Source organism: Xiphias gladius, chromosome 11, assembly GCF_016859285.1.
Source record: "Xiphias gladius isolate SHS-SW01 ecotype Sanya breed wild chromosome 11, ASM1685928v1, whole genome shotgun sequence".
NCBI lineage: Eukaryota > Metazoa > Chordata > Actinopteri > Istiophoriformes > Xiphiidae > Xiphias > Xiphias gladius.
The window spans coordinates 20948281-20972139 of NC_053410.1; the positions used below are offsets into that span (position 1 = coordinate 20948281).

The 23859-nt window shown below is 37.6% G+C and overlaps 1 protein-coding gene across 2 annotated transcripts; it reads left to right on the forward strand.

The window, feature by feature from the left end:
• Nucleotides 1-374: 374 nt before the first annotated feature.
• fam204a (family with sequence similarity 204 member A) lies at nt 375-21937 on the forward strand. Of its 2 annotated transcripts, none has more exons than XM_040139971.1 (7): nt 375-760; nt 1061-1145; nt 1467-1497; nt 2022-2127; nt 3728-3817; nt 16470-16579; nt 16758-21937. In XM_040139971.1, exons 1-7 carry the CDS (start codon nt 524-526, stop codon nt 16807-16809), a joined length of 711 nt encoding a protein of 236 aa, XP_039995905.1. In that variant the 5' UTR covers nt 375-523; the 3' UTR covers nt 16810-21937. The 2 variants fall into 2 exon arrangements, with proteins under 2 accessions (XP_039995905.1, XP_039995906.1); XM_040139972.1 differs by having other exon boundaries at nt 2025-2127.
• The last annotated feature ends 1922 nt before the right edge of the window (nt 21938-23859 follow it).

Sequence of the window (23859 nt, forward strand, 5' to 3'; positions counted from 1 at the left end):
ACATTTGAATGATTCCTGGTAATTCACGGACCTGTCACTAGCCTGGCTCACCTCAATTAGAAATGCTCCACAACAGCTTGCTTTGACTTGACTTTACTTCACTGCAAAGAATAGCTAAGACTGCTATAACTCTTTAAAGTTGTTTCACACGTCTTTTCTGAGCTGCAACTGTCACTACAACTGGAAAACTTGCGCAAATAGCCGCTCTGCTAGCCAAAAAAAACTAAATGTATTACTAAACTCCTAACCTTCTTCTTACCAAAAGCAGCCAATAAGAGCTTTTGTCTCGTCCTCTTGCTCAGATTTGTAAGTACAGTTCAGATTGGATAATATGCTCGACAGCCTTGCGCTCAGCCAATCGGTGTTTTCTTACAATAACCGTCATAATGTTTACCCGGAAATGAGAGCAAGCTCTAACAACTGCTGTCAAAATCTACAATTTACCGATTTCTGACTGTTTTTAATTTTAGTTTAGTAAAATGATGAACTACCGTATAATCTGAATGCAAACTACTGACTCAGAATGTACAGCGGACTTCTGCCCAAAGGTTTAACCGAAGACGACCTCAGTTCAAGTGACGAGGAGGACGAGCAGGAGAATGATATTGATGAGAGGAAGACGGCGGGTGAGAAGCGTGAGAGCTCTGCTGTGGAAAACATCAGCTCAGTGGTGGAGTCACGGTCGACTCACAGTGCCAGTGATGCAGACAGTGATTCCCCGACATGCAGTATGCCTGGTATATCTCAGGAAATGTGGCAAGTATGTTGTTGTGGTATGCAGTGAGCTTTTGTGAGCTTAGCATTCAGTCTGTGAAATACAAGCTAGGTGAGGTGTACCAGCGGTGTTGTTTTCTGTAAGCCAAAGCTTAGACTTACATTATTTACATTTGCCATTTCTGTTGATTCCCCAGCCCAGCTTGACCTTGAGCTAACAAAAAGTGATTAACAAAAAGGTTTTTGAAGCCCGGCTGGGCTACGTGTGTGTAACATAACATCATATGTGTACACGAGATCAGTGGTTGTGATGCTTTTGTGAATTTTGTGTGTGCGTGTGTTTAAGAAATTCCAGGATCTGCGGAAGAAGAATGACGAAATGAAGTCAATGAAGGTCCCCAGGAGAAGAAAAAGAAGACGACATAAGAAAGGTGTCAGTGACAATACAATAAATGTTATGGTTCTGCGGCTGCCCCTGTTAGTATGCATTTTGCTTTGTCCAGTGTGCAAAAATATTTGAGTCAGACTTTATGACAAAAGGAGAGGGGAAAAAAAACTCACCCAACCCCTGTTACAACTGTAAGCCACCATCTTAATACTAATAATTAATAATAATAATAATAATAATAATAATAATAATAGATCACCTTATTTGTACACCTGTTATACTTGAAGACTTATTTTTAGCTGGTGTTAATTTGTATGAAACTATCCTAGAAACCATTAACTTTGTCTCTTATGTCATTCAACAGGAACAGAAAGAGAGGAACCTACAGACACAAGGTACCAAAATGTTAGAATGTCCAGGGAAATTTATACAATAAAGTAGCTGGCTATAAATTGGCAAGTAAAGTGTAAGACAAAAGCTTGTGAACGCAGCACTGTTTGACAGCCGGCTCTGATGTCTCAAATGTCGGACCTTCACACCAACACATGAATGCACCAAACGGGTGTTCTTCAAATCAATCTGGATTTCCAACTGCACTATGGCACATTGATAGAATTCTTTAACCAAAAAAAAAAAAAAAAAAAGATATTCTATTATTCCATTACAGCGATTTACAAGTCCGCAAGTTCGTACCATATTGACCTTAACAGAAACCAGTGGCTTTGTGTTGAGAGGGAAATGTGGCACCAGCTTTTACAAAATGTTACCTGAAGTATGAAACACATACAGATCTGATTTCAGCACGAAGACAGAAAAATAGCGTCCAGTTAAAGGATGGACACTCGGTTGACCTATAGTTTCCTTTTTCACAATGCTGGTCTACATGTAATGAACATTAACACGCATTTTCTCTTGTCAGCAGAGAGTGTCAGGAGGAACGGGAGAAGCACTGGGATGAGCTTAAACAGTATTTTGGTGTAAATGATCGATTTGATCCCCCTGCATGTTCCAAACCCCCTCCAAAGGTAACAAAGACTCCTGCCTTCAAACTTATCTGCTAAGGTTTAATACTGTGTCTGTCGTAGCTGTTAGTAACACCTTCATATCCTTTATGTTTCTGTGCCACTGTATGCTCTCATTGTTTTATGTGATATGACATATGGATTAGAAGAATCCTTATGGTAACTCAGCCTGACACTGAGAAGAATAATAAGGATTATGTTTGGCTACATTTAGTGATAAGATTAGAATGAACCTCCTTTCTTGTAGGGTTGAGATTAAAGTGAGATGTAGGTTTTTCCTCTGCAAGAAAAAAAATTAAAATCTAAAGACGAGAGTGTTAGAGTACCTGACACAGCCTCTGTGATTGCAGTTAGAACATTGAAATGAATGGTTAGATAGTAGATGGTCAGGTGCTGCAACTTCTGTGGCATTCATAATTGAAGAAATTAAAACTGAACATTCTTCCATTCAAATACATTTCTGCACTTAAAGATGAATGAACGTTTTATGAAAAAGGCTTGTAAATTGCCAATGAAGCAAAATATTTGCAAGTTTGATGAACATTATAGCTGACCCAGTGAATGGGAACTGTTCTCATTTTAATTTGAAATCCTTTTAATGATTATTTTGGAGTATTTTGTGCTTAATTTATCTCAGAGCAGCATAAAATTGAGTTTTTGCTGATTTTGGCCTCATTCTGAATAGGGCAACTATGAAAGAATAAAAGAAACGATTAACAAGCTGAATGAAACAGAACTTGTCACATCAACATAATGAGGGGCTCCTTCATCCCTCAAATGCAGTTCCTTGTAATTAATATCTCTTTTTTTTTTTTTCCTGCCAAGTCTTTCACATAATCATTTGAAGAAGCTGTTATAGCAGTCAGATGTGATTAATTCAACTGCTAACAGCGTTTCTTCAGTGACCCTAGAACACATTTCACGATGCAAAGGATGATGGTCCATCAGTTTGAGTTTTGTTTGTGAGATACAATAGGTGATAATTGGGATCACTAGTCAGCTTGTATCAGTGTCAGCTTCAAAGTATAAGCAGAATAATAAACTATATTAAGCAAAGTCAAGACCAAGCAACCAGAGTCACAGAGAAAATTGTTTTACTAATTCTGCGTTTTTAAGTCTGATGGCATTTTCCTTGTACTTTCACAACTGAGTTAAGGTCCTCAAACAATACATCAGAGGATACACATTAATAATTACAGCCTCTTTCCAGTGTATTTTTTTAACTTGATGAAATTTTTGGGGCTGAAGAAATCTGGTGCTCCGTTTCCTCAGATAGGCTCATCACAGCAGAACTGCCTTGCCATCAGTAACCGGGGGCTTTTCCGCACCCCCTTCTGCTTAGGCCTGTAATGGAAATGTGTAATTAAAGAGTCACATTTATGTTTGGTAATCTCCTGTAGCATTTCTAAGATTTTCCCACTAATATCCAATCAAAAAGGTTTTCATTTGTGAAGGGAAATCTACATATTTGTAGTAATGGCAATCATATTAAAAATAAGGCCCTGGGGACTTTTGAAGTTACTCTTTGATTTTTTTTTTTTTCCTCTCTGCCCCTATTTCAAAAAAAAAAATCAGAATTTTTTTTTTTTCCACTCTTCTGCAGTCCGGCCTAGAAAAGAGCATAGAGAGGGCCGTAGCTGAAGGCGACATTGCAAAGGCAGAGGAGATGAGCGACAGACTCGCCACTCGAGAGGTACGTTGTGCTGATAAGAGATCTTTGGGGTGCTCCCGCTGTGACAAATCAGGCTAATGGATCCATGGCCATTTCGGCTGCAAAGACATAGAGGAACAAAAACACACGCAGACACCCACCATTCAGTCCTGCAGCCCTTTTCCATTGAGTTAATGGAAAGCCCTCCCCTTAGTTTTGAAGTACTGCAGTGTCTAAAGGACTTTTGGCTCTGCTTTTTAATGAAGGGTACATTGCTTTCAAGCCAACTGTTAAATCATTCTCCAGGTAAGAGTTTCATACCTTTGAAGTGTACATGTCCCTAAATGCAGTGCCTGAAGTTTTGTAACTAACCGCCTTGGCAGTGGTTTGAAACTAATTTAGCATAAAATGTAGCCCACACACACACATAATTGTGGTTAAAAAGACATACAGCTGCAGTGTTACTTCTCCACTGGGGGAATTGCTGTACTTTGAGCATCAAAGTTAAACTTCTTTGTTTCATGATGCATGTTGCTTACAGCGTCCCATAAGCTTTTTCATTTAATAATAGTAGTAACACAAACATGTAACATACTGTGGGCTCAGATTTCATTGTTGGTTGTGGATTGCAGTAGAGTTGCAAAGAAGGTTCAGGAAATATTTTCCTGTACTTTGAATTTCCATTTTAGTATTTTTTATAATGATATCCTCAATGTTCCTCAACATAGAAACATGGATGTCTCCCATATAATGTCATGATCCTCCACCAGTTTATTATTTGCCAACACCAACTATTTAAAGTTGGTTTGCAAGAAATTAAGTTTTCTTGTCATTTTGGAATGGTGGACGGCTCAAAATACTACAATACCCATGAGCCTCATTTACCATCGCTATGGAGAAGAAGCCAGACAGAGGCACGAATCAGAGCTAAAGCAAATTCAAAACACAGCGCTACAGTTGCTGAATTTTTACAAAATGGAGTGAATTGATTTAAAAGAATAGTTTAGGATATTGAGAAATGACACCAATTCCCTTTCTGGCAAAGTTAGATGAAAACATTGATACCACTCTCAGGTCAGTGCATTAAATATGAAATTAGTGAAGCCAGAGTCAACACCCAGTTAGCTTAGCTTAGCACAAAGACTGGAAACTGGGGGAAACAACTAGCCTGGGTCTGTGGGAAGGTAACAAAATCCACATACCAGCACCTCTAAAATTCACGTTATATCTCCTTTGTTTTAGCTGTACAAAAACCAAAGTGTTAAAATAACAAAATGACTTTTTACACAGGGTTATGTGCCAGACTATTTCTTTGTGGGCATCAGTAACTTTCTGGAATTTCCGGCGGTTGCCTGGCAACTGCTCCCGGCCACGTTTTAGAAATTTAAGTGCTGTGGTTGGATGTGTCTCACGGAAATTCACTTTAGGAGCTGTAGTCGATTTCTCTTCTCATGTTTTTTATGTCCACAGGTTTGTGGATACATAGGTATCTTTTGACATTTTATCAAAGAACCAGATATTTTTGACACAATTATTGTCTGTTGTACCGATCTTTCAACTGGCAAAGTTTCATTTGCATCCAGAGAGCAAAAGGGCTCCAACTGTGAGTCACATAACTCTTTCTCTGACAAAAAATAGTGGGACATTTACTTCTGGAAAACGCCTCATTTTACTACACTGTAACACTGCAACAGTCACAGGAAACAGTGATTATCTGAATTTCAGACCAGATGCATCACCCCAAAAGATGGTATTCAGCAATTACTGACAAAATATGTTTGCATGATATTTTATTCCTCAGTTTTATAAAAATAATGTTTTTATATTTTCATTATAACTTTTTCCTGAAAACATCACCCTCTTGAATGAATAAGTAGGCTCCAAAAACAAGGTTCTGCGTTTAAAAATGAGAAGAAAAAAAAATCAGTTGTACTATTCACTGAATTGGCATTACATGTGTGGCCTTGGTATCTCCAGTGTGTAATAGACATCAGTATTTTGCATCACAGCCCCTTCGTATTCCAATCTTAACTGCTCGCAGAGTGGTCAAATATGGGGGAGTTAAATGAAAGCTCTTGTGAGTGGCACCTGCGCTGTACTTTCAGAAAGCTTCTTAGAGCGCTGGTGGATTGGTTTTAGCCTGAGCCGAGGTTCTTGCCTCTCTGGCACCTGCCTCGCGTCTTGCCAGAACCGTGATTGGATGTGACAGCAGTCTGGCAGCCACAACTCATTGTTTAGCAGTGATAACTTCATTTCATGAGGGTAGTGAATTGACCATTTTGAAATCCCTGAAACCCAGGTGATGTAAAGTTAAGTTTTGAAGAAAGAGAAAGACAGTACTGAATATATGGAAAATATAAAGCGGCAGCTAAAGGCCAAAAAGTTTGAAAGATTCTGAATCAGAAAGGATTATGATGTATTTTAAATAATGCTGTCTGTAATGTAGATAGCATTAAGACCAACATGTTTGTTTACAGCGCTCCTGTTCACTTTTGACAGGAGCCCTGTGAGAAACATTTAGAGGATCAATAATCCCTGCTGTGGCCAGAATCAATTTCAGGGTTATAATTGAGTGGCTCATTTGGTACAGAATGGCTTAGATGTTTAATTTGTTTACGGTCATAACACCAAGACATGATTGTGGCAGGCTTTCCACTGGAAGAATAGGAACAGGTTTTCTTTGCAAAAAATGTAAAAGCATTCCGACAGCTGTGAAGAACTAAAGCGGCCTGTTTGTCCCTCTAGGCATTGTTTTGTAAAGAAAACACTGTTATATGTTGGATGACAATGTTTCCGTGTATTTTCATCCTCAATCTAACGTTTTCCCACTTATCTCCTGAAAGCAAAGGGAAATGGAGGGAAGATAGAGGGCTTGCTGTCAGAATCCTCCTTTTTATAAAACAAAAATGTTTGTTTCTGTTTTTGAGCTCCCTCAAATCAGTTAATGATTTCCATTTGCTCTACTTTCTTCTTTTTAATCTGAACATTAAAACAATTTGGTTAAAACCTGTTTTGAAGGCTCCTTACACTTCTGAGATATGTTCTCTTTCATCTGTCAAACTTCTGAGACGCGCTGCTCGGATATTGCAGGTTTAGGTTTTTTTATTCTCATTACAGTTTTTAAATATTTCCCAAGGCGGTAAGTCTTTGTTTTAGATGAATTCATGTAGACATCCTCCATGTTTTTGAGTGAAAGTACCAACGCCCTCGAAGATGGCGCAAAGAAATCACATCCCCTTGCAGGTAACAAAACATTATTAATGTCTACATAGCTTAGACGAAGCTCCCTAATGCATTCCTTTAAACTGTGCAGATGGGGTTTCTTTTCTCATATAGATACACAAGTACATATCTCATCTTTCCATTTTTGAAAAAGGTTTTATACTTGTTTTTTAGAAACCTCAGTAGAGCATGTCCCACACTTTGAAAGGACATTGATCGAAAAGAACCATACCTACAGATTATGACAGAATTTTGACAATGCCAAGAATTATACCTATGCTGGTCTCTAGTATCCTCAAACACCTGTAAATGCTCTGGTACCTGGCCATTTAGGCATTTACAGTATACACGTCTTGTTGCAAAATACTAATCCCTATTAGCAATGTTTTAACAATGTAAATATTTAGAATGCCCTGTACTTAAATGGGTCCCTTTTACTGTAAAGAAACTGAACACATCAACTTATTTCGTACAATCTGTAAGTCGACCTGTTGTGACCTGATTTTATCTTAGCCATACATAACATTTTCTAGCAACTAACATTATATATTTTTTAAACGTTATACAAGCACGAGACTCTGGACTCCCTAAGAGATGTCCTTCTATCTTGCCTTCAGTGCACCTGACATTAAAAAATGTGGTTTGAGCAGTTTTAATGTTTGAGGCAAATAAAATTGTTAGTCTTACCCAAATGTAGTGAAATGAACTCTGAACTGACAAAGACACGTTCTGAATGAACAGAGCCCAATTGTTAGAACACAGAACAAGGTCACAATTTACTGCAGATTGTATCTGATAAACTAGGAAAAGTACGGGTCCTAAGATTGATCCCTGTGGATCCCCACACGTTACCACTCCTGGAACTGATATGGGGCCATTAATACCTACATACTGAATAAAATTACTCATGTATGATTTTAAACTAGGTTATCACACACAGTACCCTCAAATTCACAGCATCAGATAAAAGGATTTACTGTATCAAAAGTCTTTACAAGGTGATGAAGGTTGATAACGACCATGTTATTTTATGAAACTGGATTGGTATTGGTAATAAAATTTGGTACTAAACTTATAATGATCCGTTGCATGGCATTTTGAGAGAGAACTTTTAGTAGTATCTTCATTCAGTATTGTGCTTCACCTTAGAATGATAAAAATCAACTCAGCAAGGCAAAAGCTGCTTTGTGTACTTTACACTCAGCTACTCGACAGTGCTTTCTTTGTCACACTAATCCTCCCTCTTGTATTTCATTCAACATCAGCCTTACAATAAATAATTACTCCCTTGCTCTTTTTTTCTCTTCATAAAACAAGAGCCACCAAGGTCTTTTGAAATAGTCAGGAGCTGTACTTTATATACAGTAAGTGGTTATATTTCACCACAAAAGACCGTCATGCCATGTTAGAGCTTACAGTTCCCCCATAGCACTCATCACAGCTATTAGAGTTGCATTACCACTTCAAAACAGAAACTCTCTATAGTCTGTCACAATAGCGAGTGTCAAGTCCATTTCATGAATTCCAGGAGCTAAAGAATATAGATAAAAAGTAGTTGCGCGGCTGCTGGCCTCTCCATAACCACGTGCAAAGAAGCATGTTGTAGAACGCAATTTTTCTCTTCAGTCTACGCAGTGGAAAAGAGCTAGGCGCTATGGAGGATCAGTATATTTCATATATACGTACCTGGTGTTGAACTGTCCTGTCTTATCTAGTTAGACCAATGTTTGTCAGAATGTCAGCTCTACAAAGTGTCAACCAAGCTAGTGTATTCCTTCGCACAGCAGACTCAAGTCAGTTGAAGTCAGTTATTCAGATTATTAATTAAAGTGATGATAAAATGTTTACTGCAATAAGTTGACCACCTTCTTGTATTCATAGAACTGTTCATTCATTGCTTGATTCGCTGGCTACAGTTCCATCCTCTAACACAGTCACTGGCTGTAATCTGGTTAAGGTCTCATTCAGGTTTAATTGATTACACTGACCTTTCCAGCCCAGGAGTTCTCCAGTTGCTATGAGTGAAAATGTCAACCTCCTCTACTGTTGCACTTTTGGACTCCATGACTTTGTTGCTGTCCCATAATGCCGTGCAGATAAGTTCAGAGCTTGCTTATATGGTAAAGACAAAAAATGAAAGGGGAAAAAAATTTTGTGATGCTATAGCTACAGTATGTTAAACAAAAACAGATACTGTGATCACATTTCTAAAAGAGCAGAAGCTTCTTCTAACCCAGTTACAACATTTATATGCAACAAAACAAGAAAACAGGTTATTCCAGTCATAATAACAATTGAGGTAAAAGAACAGTTCTTGGAAGTTCTGTGAAAACACCACTTTGCAGCAATTACATACTCTTGATATGTTTACATGTATGGTGAATTTGTCATTATAACATGTTTTTTTTGTCATTTTTGACAAATATTGTATAAATGTGTTGAGAACCTACTCAGGGAAACCTGTTTAGGATGTCCAGCTCTGGCAGGGCAACATCTTACATGACTTTTTCACTATCTCTACATAATCTGACTCACTTTTTGATGATTTTTTTTGCCACTAACCCAGTTGTTTCTGCCATTTGTCACTAAAAGAATTCATGAGTAAATTACAGTATAGAATCATACTGCATTCATTTTGAGTTGTGCATACTAAAGTTTACGTCACCCCAATTTGGCCTCATTTTTGATCAGTGGCTTCCTTTACTCTTGATGGCCTTTGGGTGGTGGACCTCTCTTCAGACTCTGTTTTGGGCATGATTAACATCATCATCCTAAATTGCTTAGTAAATAGACCCTTCTACTAGTTAGATCACTAAATATGCAATAGTTAACCATATGAATATGTATTAAGTGGAGTCATTTATGGTTAAGCGCTTGAACATACAGATGATTATAATATCCCTCATTGTGTTCCAGCGTGTATTTCAATAGAAGCAGCAGCTGAAAGGAAAAGCCCCACTGTCCTTTAAATCTACCCTTTGGAAAGCCTCGCTTAAACGCTGTGAAACAAAGGTGGCGCGGCATTTTGTCGGAGGTGACATGGTGGCTTAGTTGAAACAAAGAGCTGAACTAAGAGTGTTTCATGATATTTATGTTATTTAACACCTTTTTTCTTCTCACCACCTTCTCCCTGCCATGCCCTGTGTTTGTAATCAAAAAATTCATGAGCAGCGCTTTTGTGAAAAGTGGGCTTTATCAGATTCTGACTTTCCCCACCCCACATCAGAGAAAGAGGCTGACTCTCTCCCCTGCAAGCCCCCCCAGGCCACCTCGCAGAGAGTTTAGGGAAACTCTCCTCTTTGTTCATTTTTCCAGCATAAGCAATTTATCACTGAATGAACTTTTATTGTATCTCTGGATGACTCACATTAAATTTTCGCCCATTAATTTTGAAATGGATTTTGAAATGGGTACTAAGCTCTTATCAAATGCCTGGGAATCTCATTTGGATTATTGTATTTCATTAATTACTTGATAGACAAAGCATACTTTTCAATGTAGATTTGTGTGCTGTTTAATTAATTAGCATGTTTTCTCTTTTAATTAAAGCCATTTTTTTAAATTAAAGCCCACAGCAAAACACATATATAATTTGTTTGTAATTAGGCCTTAATTGGTGGTAGTGGAAGCTTAGCACCCTCGGTTTCTTTTTTCATGATTGCCATTTTATTACCAGTCACTCATTAATTAAACTGTTTTTTCTAATTAGCTTATAAAACTGTTGATGGCATATTATTGTAAGTGTGAGTTCAAAGCTTGCTAATAAGCCTACCCTACTCAGAAGAGGCGAGATAATGGACTGTGCACAAAGCAGGCGAACTTTCAGAGATTTTTTTTTTTTGGTCTACTCCCTAAAGATGACATGTCATGTGTATCTAGCATCAGATTACTAGAAGAGAAAATGGAGACATGGCGGATCTACTGTGCCTTCCCCGGAGTGACTTTCTTTTAGCTTGCTATGTAATTCTGTTTGTCAAAGTGCAGGCAAGATTACAAAAAGCTCTTATGAGGCTGCCCCACGAAAGACTGATAAACTTTGGTTAGAACATTGTGGGAATATACTACTATACTAAGCACTGTAATGGGAAATAATGATATATTGTAACTGCTTATGCTTTCACATTACAAATTATGTAACTGTGATTTTGCTATTTCTGAATTTACTACTGAAGCAATCACGACTGCTGGTATATACAGTAGGTTGATAGACTGAGATAGACTAAACTTTGACTGTGTCAAACTCCCGAGCACCTATGTATCAATTTTATTGCTTTTGGGAAAACCAATGATGGAATGAACATTTACTCAAGTACTGTACATAAGTACAGCTTTCATGCACTTACACATACTACAATTACAGTATTGTATTATCGAAATATTGCAATCCACTACATTTATTTGACAGCTATAGTTATTAGTACCTTTACATATTTAAATTTTACTCATATAACATATGAGGAGCTTATAAAATATTATGCATTGTTATAGATTAAATCACCCGGCATTATATAACATTTTTCGAAATGGTTAGATGATTAGTCAAATAACAGAAAATCGGTCAGCAACTATTTTGATCAATGATTAATTGTTTTATTTCATGGTTCCAGCTTCTTAAATGTGAAGATTTGCTGCTTTTCACTGTCTTAAATTTCAGTAAAAACTGAATAATTTATGAGTTTGGACTATTGGTTGGACAAAACAAGCAATTTAAAGATGCCACTTTGGGCTCTGGGGAACTGAAATAGGCATTTCTCCCTATTTGTTGATGTTTTACACAATAATACACAATAATAATTGGCTATAACCCTACTTAAAACCCTAGTTAAAATGTTCCTCCACCTCCACTTCGATCACTAAGAATGATCTAATGAGAAAATATCTAATGGTATGACACTCACAGGGACCACTTTTACGCATTATGAGTACTTTGATACTTGATACTTGAAGTATATTTTTAACACTTGCGTACATTTATTTAAGTAACACTTTCAATGCAGAACTCTCACTTGTAAAGGAGTCCTTTAACACTATGGTTTTGTTGCTTTTAGTTAAATAAAAAAATCTAAATACTTCCTTGAGGTGTGTATGGTCACACCAAGTGATGTTGTTAATCACTTTCACCTTTATTGACTTTTGTCATGACATTAAGTTCTGATTGATTTGCATTCTTTGTGTTTACTATAGTCTATTACTTTACTTTAGAGATTTCAAATAGACAAACAGAGTGAAACTTTGTGTTTTTTCCTTTTTAATGCGATATGGGTGGTATTGATTGACCTCTTGATCTTTGACCTTCCCTGTGTTGCTGAAACACATTGTTCCTCCCCCTCCGCCTCAGTTCTAAGAAATTATGCTGAAAAAACAGGCGAGTAGCCTAATCTGATATTCATTCCTTTCTTATATAGCCCTGCTTTCCAAAGTTGACTAAGGCCACATTATTTAGGCATTAAGGTAGTGTGATAAGGGAATTAGGCTGGTCATTAATCGTTTACACGTCAAATGCAGCAGAGCAGCTTGGGGAGGTGATTTAGCGAGGCAAAGCCATATAGCCCTTGTTAATCCACCTCTCACACGTTTTAATTGGAAGAGGGTTCCTGGATAGGAAATTTATGAATGGGTTTAAGGCCATTTCTTCCTTAAAGCCATCATTTATTTTATATTGTTAATAGGAGCTTTAACACTTTATCCACATGGAGACGCATTTTTCTCATCTTTCATTAAGCTATTGTCTTTTTCCACTTGCCGTTTAATTGCCACAGCATTTCTGTGAACCCTGGGCTGCTAAGAAAGACTTCCTAATGCTTCTTTCATTTATCCAACACCTCAGAAATGATGCAAGAGAACAGACACACAAATGAAGACAGAGTGTGAAACTGTTATTAAGATAGACTTGGTTTATCTTGTATATGGCTTACACGGCAGTAATGCTCTTTTTTTTTTTTTTTTTTTTTCGTATTGAGGCCCCATGTTTGGGTCTCCACTTGAATCTCCATGACGACCCAAACAGGAATGAACAGAAAACGGTACTATTGACTTAACCCTCCTAGTGGCCTTAAGCTGCTGCTGCTGCAGTGCCAACATTGTGCACGATGAATTTTTTTGCCTTCAAATCTTCCAAAGGTCAGAGTATTAATCCTTTGAATAAACCTTGTTTTTAACAGGGCTGTGCACATGCCACACAAGAGAGAGGCATGGAAACATGCCTGTGATGGACACTTAATTGTATATTAATATGTGGTGGAGTGGGAAGTATTGCCTTATAGGAGCCACGTAAACAAAGAATGCAGGAGGTTTCCTGTCTCCTGCCTTTATTCCAGCTTTGTAGTTTCATTCTTATTTTTCACCAGCCTCTGATGTGAAAGGATTTGGCACTAAGATGCACACAAGGGGAGGGGGAAAAAAATCCTGAAAAGTGGATCAAAAAAGTAAATGAAAAATAATGTCATATTACTGAAAATATGAGAGGCTAATTTGTGCCGACTTTTTGCTAATTTTGTTCTCGCCACAGAAAGAGGAGCCGTCACCTGCTCGGCGCCACAGCGCTGACAGTGCCAGTGATCCATGAAATAAGCTGCCGCTGGCTTTGTTCAGATAAGAATGAACAAATCTGCACAATGTACTGCTCTCGGAATCTCATTTTCATACTTGCATGCAGGCTAAAAGAAATAAGCTGTTTGCAGGCTTGATTAATCAGACATTTGAGGGGTTTTTTTGTCTCTTTGATCTGTACTGTCTCCTAGGTAACTTGGTTGACATTAATGTTGAGCCCCAGTAAAGACCATCAGGGATTGTAGACTAAACTGATAAAAAAAAAAAAAAAAAAAGGGAAAATTAAAGACCTTTAATGTTTTAAATATAGTAAAAGCTATGTTGTGAAGAGGGGGAAATAAGGGGCATGGAAGTGGGTTTTAATTTTGCTTTGGAATGTTTGGGAAGGCGTGTTTTCAAGACCTTTTTGCATTTCAAATGCAACCCCACAAGAGAGTAGGTTAATGTGGGTAATCCTCGTGTTGGAAAAAAGAAAAATCTCTGTCTGCAAATCTCCAAATGAAACCATTTAGCATCATGCAGTTTCATTTGATTTGCTCCCAGAATGAGCCAGTATATTTTTTTCTCCACAAACACAGAGAGCAGGAGCTGTTCTCGGATTTGTCAACAATTAAATAAACATCTGGTTTATAATCTCAGCATGCATCTGAGCCACTCAAAAGCATTTAGCACCTACACCAATCCAACAAGGACCAGGAAACACCCTGGTGTAGATTTATCTGCTCGCAAATCTACTACAAATGTAAGAGCAATCGCCTATTATAACTCTATTTAAGAGGAGAAAACATGATTTGAGGAATTTAAAACCTATAAAATGGCATAGAACTGCAGAACTGTCATAGTATGTACGCTTCAGGTTATGCAGATGCTTTCACAAATCTTCCAGTGAGTGTATAGATGAATGCCTTGAGGGCCCTGCCGGAGCCCAGTACTTGCAGCCAGCCGAAGCCCTTATCTTAAATCCAAGCAAAGTACCATTAATCTTTTTGAAAGACCTTTATGGCTTTTAATGTATCCCAAATTAGAACATTTTACACCCTTGGTTCCTGAAATATGGTGATAAAAAGCCTTTAGAGTTTAATTTTTCCTGCCTGCTCGCTCTGACCTGCTTAATCCCAGCATGCATTAGGAGATATTTTAGTTTCAGTCTTTCTAATAAAGTTTATCCCACTTAATTATAATTGAAACATTTTTTTCCAGCAGGTCTTTTTTTTTCCAAGTGGCGCAGTGGTGGCACATTTCTTCATTACCTTAAGACTTCCTCTCCCCCTTGATTGTACTCTGAATATTACAGAGAATTACCCAAAGGTTTGGTGAAATTGTTCCAAGTTGTTTATCAAAGTTTGCCTTTGCTTGAATAATAAAACTATCTCAGGAGTGACAGAGGAGGCAGGATTTTTCCCTTTGTTTCCCTTGCTTCTGTGTGACTGGGGTTATTGGGATTATTCTGCTTCACAATACACATATGTCTTTCCTGGGATTTGAATGTTTGCCTCTTGCAGTCACGGTCATTCTCTTCACTTCTGATTTCAGGGACTGCCTGCAGTACTCCAAACACTTTTACACTGGCGATGAGTGAAAAATGCCATTGCAGTGGTTTTGAGACGGAGGACAAACGGCAAAATGCTGAACATTGTTTCTTATCGTTTGTTTATTCAGTTATTTCATTTGCACATTAGCAATAAAAAAAGAAACAGTGTGCAGGAGAGAATATAAGCCAGTATCTTAAAAATATATAACACTCTTATAACACCTCAAACAAATAGCAAAATAGATTAAAATGATATTAATTAAACAATGCTCCTGTAATTTTATAGAGCTATGGGGCACTTCACCCCCACATAAAACACACACGCAGACAACCACTCACACACATATTCATAACATTTTTGAGCACTGCTATGTATGTAACTACTGTATTTCTAAACCTTTTTTATTATTATTACTGGCTATTACACTAGAGATATTTCCAATATAGTTAAAGAAAAACACAAAAAGCACTGGAGCAAGCTCAGTGTCTACTAGAGCCACAAGTAATGATTGTCATCATCATCCATTAATCTGCCAGTAATTTTCTTGATTAATCGCTTGGTCGAGAAATTGTCAGAAAATAGTGAAACATGCCCAACGCCAGAGCCCAAGGTGACATCTTAAAATACCAACACTCCAAAACCCACAGAGATTAGAAAAACAGCAAATATTCCCGTTTGAGAAAATGGAATCAGTGAATTTTTCCACTCAATCATTTTATTTTATTATGAATTAATTGATATCAATATTTTTGCTCCATGACTAAATGATAAGCTGACCATTAGTTTCAGCTTTAATGTCTATTTCAGAAACAGGGAACGTGATTTTGACATAAGAACAATTTAAAAGTTTTCATCACCTGTGTATTTAATAAAAAATCATACTGAACAGGTAATAAAACCACCAGCTGTGGAGAAGAATTATCGCACCAAAAGCATTATCGAAGTTATATGTTCATATGTTAATTACACATGTAGAATTTCCTGATTTTGCTCATCAAACATTTGTTCTATGTTTTATTTATATTTTCACATTTTTGTGCTGCTGCTTCGTCGTGTTGCATCATGTTTAACATATTAGTTTTGGTACATATGATGTATTTTTCTCTGCTGGAGGAAACATTTTGGGAGATGAGTTGCTTTCTGTGACACACTGTGTGTTACACCTGATCACCAGCCCTAATGCCATGTAAAAATTGCTAAATTTCAGAACAGTAGCATTCATGTGTTGTTCAGCTCGGTAACCCTCTTGCTGTGGTGTGGAGGAGGCGGCGGCGCAGGCAGCAGAGACACTGACTCGAAGCCACCCTGACACATTAGTCAGAAAGCTTTTTGCTTGCAACCGACTGATTTCCATTCTTTAATGGGCCTCTCCTCTGTCTGCCTCTAAGTAGCTGGCTGTGAAAATCGCTCAAGCTGCGGATTGCCGTGACTTTGTGCAACGCAAACAGGAAGAGGAGGCTTTGAGGGAAGCGCAGAAAAGGAAGAAGCAAATAGTCTGGGGGTAAGACGTTTCTCTATGTCCAGATGTTCGTGTTTGCCATCATATTTGCCACTTTGGGTTCAAGTACAGTTAAGATGCTGAAGGCTTCATCAGCTGGTCTTTGATTACTCATGCACACATTGAAGTTGACAGTTAAAATGTATTCATTCAGTGATTTAATGTTTTTTCTGTGTTGCAGGTTTGAGGCAAAAAAAAGATGGGAAACCAAAAGCAACATGGGCTACATGTGACAAACGGAAGAAAAATGGACAGACTGCAAGATTTTTTTTTTTTTAAGTTAATTTGATAAAAGGGATTTTTTATTTTATTTTATTTTTTTTTATAGCAAACTGATCCTGTTTCTTTTGATTCTCTTTGTATATTTTGAAGACTTCACACCAGCAGAGTTTGAGGGGGGAAAAAGTCACATAGTTGGCTAAGAAAAAACCAATCCAGCGAGTACAAGAGAGAAAAAATTATGAAGCATTCAAATTAATTCCTAAGGCGGCCATTGGTGTCTGCATTGTGTTATTTTTCATTACATTTCAGTGATTTGAGCGTTCCGGCCTTTTTTTCCCCTTCAAATTAAATCTGGTGTACATTACTGGATGATGCGTTTATTTATTGCTGTAAAGTGGGTTAATCATGAAGGCGCTCCTTTCTTCTTCTGAGGAAGAGAAAGGGAAGATTAGGGCCCTAATGCAATGTACAGGATAATGTGCGATAGGATTTGGGAGTAGAAAATGAAATTTGGCTGCTGTAAACTGTTGTGAGTAGTCGTAAACTGGAAGTTGAGTGAACGGTGGGAGGGGGGTGAGACATGAAACAGAGGCTTTGCTGTTGGCCCTCACCCATGCTGGGAGACATGCTATTGTTTCCCTGCCCGAACAAGAGGCACGCGCTGTTTCTCGAAGCCTACACTCGCCGCTCATTGTGTGATGAGCTCTCTTCGGCATCTGTAAATTCGTCTTAAAACCGTCGATTCCTCTCGGTGTTACTTTGATCTTTTTTGATCTGCAGCCTTTGCCTCCACAGCAACTCAACACTTCTGAAATGCTCATTTAGATTCCAGGAAGTGTTAATTGCAAACAGCATGCAAAAAAGCACAAGAATGATAATTACTTTTATTCATAATGCTTGCTTATATTTTTTTCAATCATAGAAAATGATTGCTTTGCTTCAAGGTAATGAGAATTAAAATTAATCCACCTAAGTTGTTTGCATTGCACACTTTTGGGCACTTTGTCACCTGGTGAGGAGCAGTGTTCTCATAGCTTTGCTGCGTAGGCCGAATCAGTACGAGGAAAAATTAGCAAAACATCAGCAGTAAAAGTTTGTAGGCAATTACGATACAAAACACCTGAGCTGAAGAAACCTAGATATGACATGAGTATAAAAACACAATTTTTGAAAAGTCAAGTTTTTTCTTAAAAATTATTTTACATTAAAGTGAACCACATCACTGTGTGTCTGAGTAGCTGTCAGTTGGTGAAAATGGGTGCTAATTAAACTATTAATTATCTCTGTAATGAGATGCGAGTTAAAACTGTGTTAAGCACATCAAAGTACGACATGGGATTTCTTCACTTTGATGACTACTATGAAAAATATATCTTGACTGAAGAGTGAGGAAACATCAGAGATGCTTCATTAAAGGGACAAAAGGAAGCAGAATTTTGGGGCCTTTGAAAGTTTTGATAACTCCTCGAGAACAACGCAGTGGTTTAATAGTCTGTTTTATTTACAGAGAATTGCTGGATGCCAGTGTGATTATGGCACCTTCTCAGAGGAGTATTTCAAGAAAGTTACATTATTTTTGAGCTGTCACTGGATTACATTTATCGTCTCAATAGAACAGCTTGCACGAGTCAGATGCCAAAAAGCATGTGTGAGTATGTGTTTTCCAGCAAGCTAGTAGTTGTCAGTGAACATGACCGGTGCTGATCCGAGAGCAGCGCAGCGCCGTATCAATAGCATCTCACTTAATTAATCTCTTTGAACACAGGATAATGCCTTGAGCAGATATGATTTTGCTTTTAAACTGGAAAATCCACTTTCCCCTCTCGTCATGTTGAGGAGCCGTTTTCACTAGTCTGTTACTGGAGGCCGATCTTAGCCCCTGACCTAGGTTGATTTGGGAAACGCGGAGACAAATTCCTTGGGCACATCTCGAACCACTTTGAGGAAAAGTGTTTGTTGTGCAGAGCGGGGAAAAAGAAACAACAACAGCAATCCCATTAAATGGTTGGAAAGCTGCTATTGTATGAAAGGGAACATATGTTGCTGGTAACAAGACATCAGCACTATCACTTGCTTTTATCACTAGCTAGAAGAGGATTAACTCAAAGGAGAGATCTCTGAGATGCAGCTGATAAAGGCTAGCAATGTTCAAAAACCTCACACCTAACACCAAGTGTAGCTCAGAGAAATGTAGCTTTGATTCTGTATTGTTCTCGTTTTTTGATAAAATTTTAGCTGCAATGTTGTTTTATCGTGTAACTACAACTTGTTACACATATTTCTTTTTTTTTTTATAATCCTTCTAAAAAGAGCTTGCTGTCATTGGATTTTCCCTGGATAAGGAAAAGTTTCAATTAATTAAAACTATGAAATGCTTTGCCTTCATAAGGGTACTGTAGATTTTGAAGGGGACATGTTTTACATTAAAACTTTGACTTGTTTCAATCGGAAAACTATGGTACGATGGCCTTGAGGGGGCAAAACACAACAACATTACACAAAGCACATTAACAACGTGTAGTTGAAAACACAACAACATTACAGAAAACACGACATTTCAGAAAAACATCTTAGACAACACAACAACTCCTCAGAAAACTGAAATATTTCAGAAAACACAGTAACATTTCAGAAAAAAACAACCACAATTCTGAAAACATATTAGCAAATAATTGAATGTCCTTTCATTTCTAACATTTTTATCAAATAAGTAATGTTGTCATGCTCTTTGTTTCGTTTGTGTTCTCGCCATGTTGTGTTTTGCACATCAGGGCCACCGTAAAAACCCCGAAAATGTTAGTTTTCACATGGGATATCATGTGAAGTATGAGCAGATTCCTGCACATATGAGGCATTTTTGCTCCCTTTTTCTCAAAGTAACATGTTGCAGGAGCGACAGGCAGTGTGGATGTTGACATATTCCTTGGCTGATTTAATGACCTGTTTCATTCTGGCACGTCTGCAGCCCTTTCAGATGTTTTGCAGTTTTAATTAGTGTAATCATCGCTCTTGAAAAAGGCCACAGGGTTGTTTAATGGGTCATGTTTGTCAAGATGCACAGAATTATAACACAAAAGACATGCCATTTATTCAGTGCCACAATCATCGAGTGATTAAGGGTGTCGCAGTTGATAATTAGAGAAAGAACTGATTCATCTGAAAGCCAAAATGAACCTCTGTGGTGTGAGGAAATTAGTTTGACAGTGTTTGGATGAGCGGTGTTTACACTGCATTGGTGGCGGTGTGGGAACACTTTACCACTCCAGTGTTAACTGAAGCAACGTGCACACACTTACTGCTGTTTCTGGACGGGAGAGTCAGGAGACTTTTGATGTGGCATCTGGAGCAGAAAGTGGGTATTTCCAGTAATGACGAGACTTCGCATGAAATTATGAATATACTGTTTCACTCTGCAGGCTTGTGTCACATGATAAGTAGAGGTTATGGTTCCAGTTTTCAGGCAGCAAAGTACAAAGTGCACTACACAGTTTCCTCAAACTGTGGGAATTAGGTCAAGCTAACATTTACAGTTTGATAAAGTCTGTTTAAATGCACTTCCTCCATAATTAAAAACCACACTCTAGTATGTAGGTTAGATATACACCCTCTTAATTGTTTCTTAGTCAGAAACTGCTTGGAAAGCATCTATTTTATCATTTAACATAACTTATAGAACAAAAAGATGAAAATGAACTTTCAATTAATTTTCTTCTTTTGCTATCGTGAAATAAAAATACTCCCATGCACAAATATGCTGAGCATGCACTCATTATGCATTCATCTTCACTCTGCAAACCACATACTGCATTTTATCTGAATGAATTATTAACCAAGTTAATGAATATTTCATTTTTCTTTATGGAACCATTTAACAGTCCCAACAGAGGTAATGACATCTTGAGCAGCGTCAAGTACCTGAAAAAAAAGGGAGGATCATTCATAACCAGGTTAAGTTGTGCAACATACAAGGATATATTGAGATGTTAAAGCTGCTTTGTGTATTGTATTGAATAATCGACGTGTGTTACTTTAAGACCTCCCCTTCCCTCATAGTGTATAAACACACCTTTACTGGATAACTTACACTGACCTGGTTTTGTTTCCACACACGCTGACCTGAAATCCCTTTGTATCTTAAGAATGGACACCGCATGATCTAGAGCAGCCGGGGGGGATTTGCACTGAGCAAATGAATTTAATGGTGTAATTAACATTACCTTGATTTGTCCCAGGAAGGACCTCTGTAAGACCAGCTTGTGCCGTAATTTATTGCCCAGTTCCTATATGAAGAACACTCACCTACTGTAGAGAAGGTAATTACAAACACTGGCTTGATTAGAAGGGGGAAGAGGTTGCACCAGACTTGTTATTGATCAATTAATACTGGTAATACTGTAGTTATACTGCAACAAGACAGTGGCAGTTTAAAGTACATTGAATTAACCCTCAGATGTATGGGTCACTTGAACATTGTAGGTAATCTGAACCTACACTTCTCCATGAGTAGCTGACATTATAAATTATATTTAAAAAAATGGCCCACATTCTAAATACAATTTTTTGGTCATACTAAATATAAGCTACTATACAATTCCTTTTTTTTGTTTTTTTATTTTTGGTAATATCTGGGTTATTTAACCTGTCATTGATCCACCATCATATTGTTATTTTTGGCACATCAATATATATGACTGTAAAATTATGAACAGATATGCTATACTATAGTACAAGTCTCTCTAAAATGTGGTACCTAGCTAGCTAAGCAGCTAAGCTACAGAGCTAAATTTACAACAATTACTGTACAGGAATGTTAGTTAACTGTAAATTAGGCAAATATGTCTGTAATACAAAATACTCTAACATAATTGTAATCAATGTGTAAAACAGCTATCGATTGTCTAAAATTGTCTCTTAGTCAAAAATAATGTATAAAGCATAAAGGTCATTTTTGACTTTTGGAAAGCTGAGGTTATGATACAATCACTTAATTTTCTGAAAACATAAAATAGATAAATAAAATAATTAAAGGAGGGTATGAAAAACAAGGGTAATACTTGGTATATGACATGCTGAAATATTTTTGTCACCAAAATATTTAAAAAGAAAATACTAGCTATATTATTTTTGAATTTGATGCATTTAAGCATATGCAGCATTAAATATTGGTGAGGAAATTGATTTTTTTTCTCTTTATTGTGAAATACATTCTCATCCAAACACCACTTTCCATCATCCTCTAGCTTTAACACTTATACAAGCCACCATGTTGACGCCACATCTTCGCTCTGTTGTCGGCGCAGTGCAGTACTTTGTAAGCAGTAATGTTGCCATGTTGGAGGCTTGTCTAACAGTCGGGGAAGGCCCGATGAGCAGGGAACCAATTTATGTCCAAACCCCAAGGAACTCAGAACTCTCCCAAGTAATTCCCTCCATTCCGATTCCTTAAAACCTTGTCTCAGCACAAACAATAGCAACGCTTTGTAAAAGTGACTCTAAAACCTCTGCCAAGCATAATTTATCATTTGAATGACAATAGACCACTTAGCACTGCTTAAATTATTTCTGTGCTCTATCGGCTACTTGACTGTCTTTGTATTGTAACAGCGGACGATCATTAACGCCAAGGGGTGATGTGGTGCTCTCTTATCTCGGGCTCGGTCCTCAGAGTTTACTTTAGATAGAAACTGCTCGGCCATGACAGCAACAACTTGTTTCTTTCGCTACAAGACTACTCTAAGTCATGACTTACTACATTTAAGTGTAAGTGAACAATGTAGAAAGAAAAGTTATAATTTAATAAAGATTTTCTCATGTTAGAGGCATCGTATGATTAATTTATCTCAACCAATTTTAAATGGGCAGGGGCAATGAACAGTGATAATTACGACAGTGGTCAGGAGAATGAGTTACACCGAACAGAGAGGTTAAAAATAATAAGGGAGTGGAGTTGAAGAGAAGATTATCAAGCTGTCAGACATATTCCATTTCAGAGTTAGAGAAGCTAAGTGCACTTTAAAGGAGCAGTGTGTAGGGTTCAGTGGCATCTAGTGGTGAGGTTGCAGATTGCAATCAACTGAATAACCCTCCCCTCACCCCTCCCTTTCCAAGCCTGTGGGAGAACCTACGGTGGCCTCAGGTAACGCAAAGCGCAAAAGGCCCTCATTTAGACCCAGTGTTTGGTCTGGCCGTTCTGTGCTACTGCGGAAACATGGCGGGCTCCGTGGAACAGGACCCGCTCTCTATGTAGCTATGAAGAGCTCATTCTAAGCTAACGAAAACACAAAGATTATTTGTTTCAGGTGATTATACACTAATGAAATCATAATTATGAATATTACATTCCATTTCTCTAAACTACAGTTAGTCATTCAATCTGAGAAATTAATGGAGATGTTATCTGTATACAAGCTTTTCGTGCATATAATATCTTATGTTTCCCAATATGAATTCAAAATCAAAAGAGGGTGGGTGCAAATGAATGATTTCTACACATACGACCGGATCCAGAGGCGGCGGCAGCTTTTCTGAGTTGCTGAAGCTCCAAAGTTCCTGTTATTATTCACCTCAACCACTTAAACTCTTGATTTATCCTTTAAGTTGTTTTCTCAGCCAATATCACATTGGCAGTATACTATTGTGCAATGGCCTGCTCTAAGCAATATGATGTGAAAGTGACATGTTCAAAGTAGATATGAAGCGAGTAGTCGATTAGTTGATCTTCAGCTATATTTATAATTGATTGAATGTTTAAATGATTTTCATGTCATTTTAATGTGTATATATTTTGGTTATGAACTGTTTGTCAGACTAAACAAGACAATTGAAGACATAAACCTGGGCTGTGGGAAACTGTTTAACTCTTTTTTGATGGTTTAAAGTCGACGCTATTGTTCAGTTAATTGAGAAAATAGTTTTCAGGTTACTCAATTCTGAAAATAATCGTAGGCTGCAGCCATAAATCAAACCAAGATGTAATGTGGATCCACACATTTCTCAATAATTCAGTCTGACAAATTTTGTGTCTTTGGGAACATTTACTTTTACCACTTCAAAATTTTGGG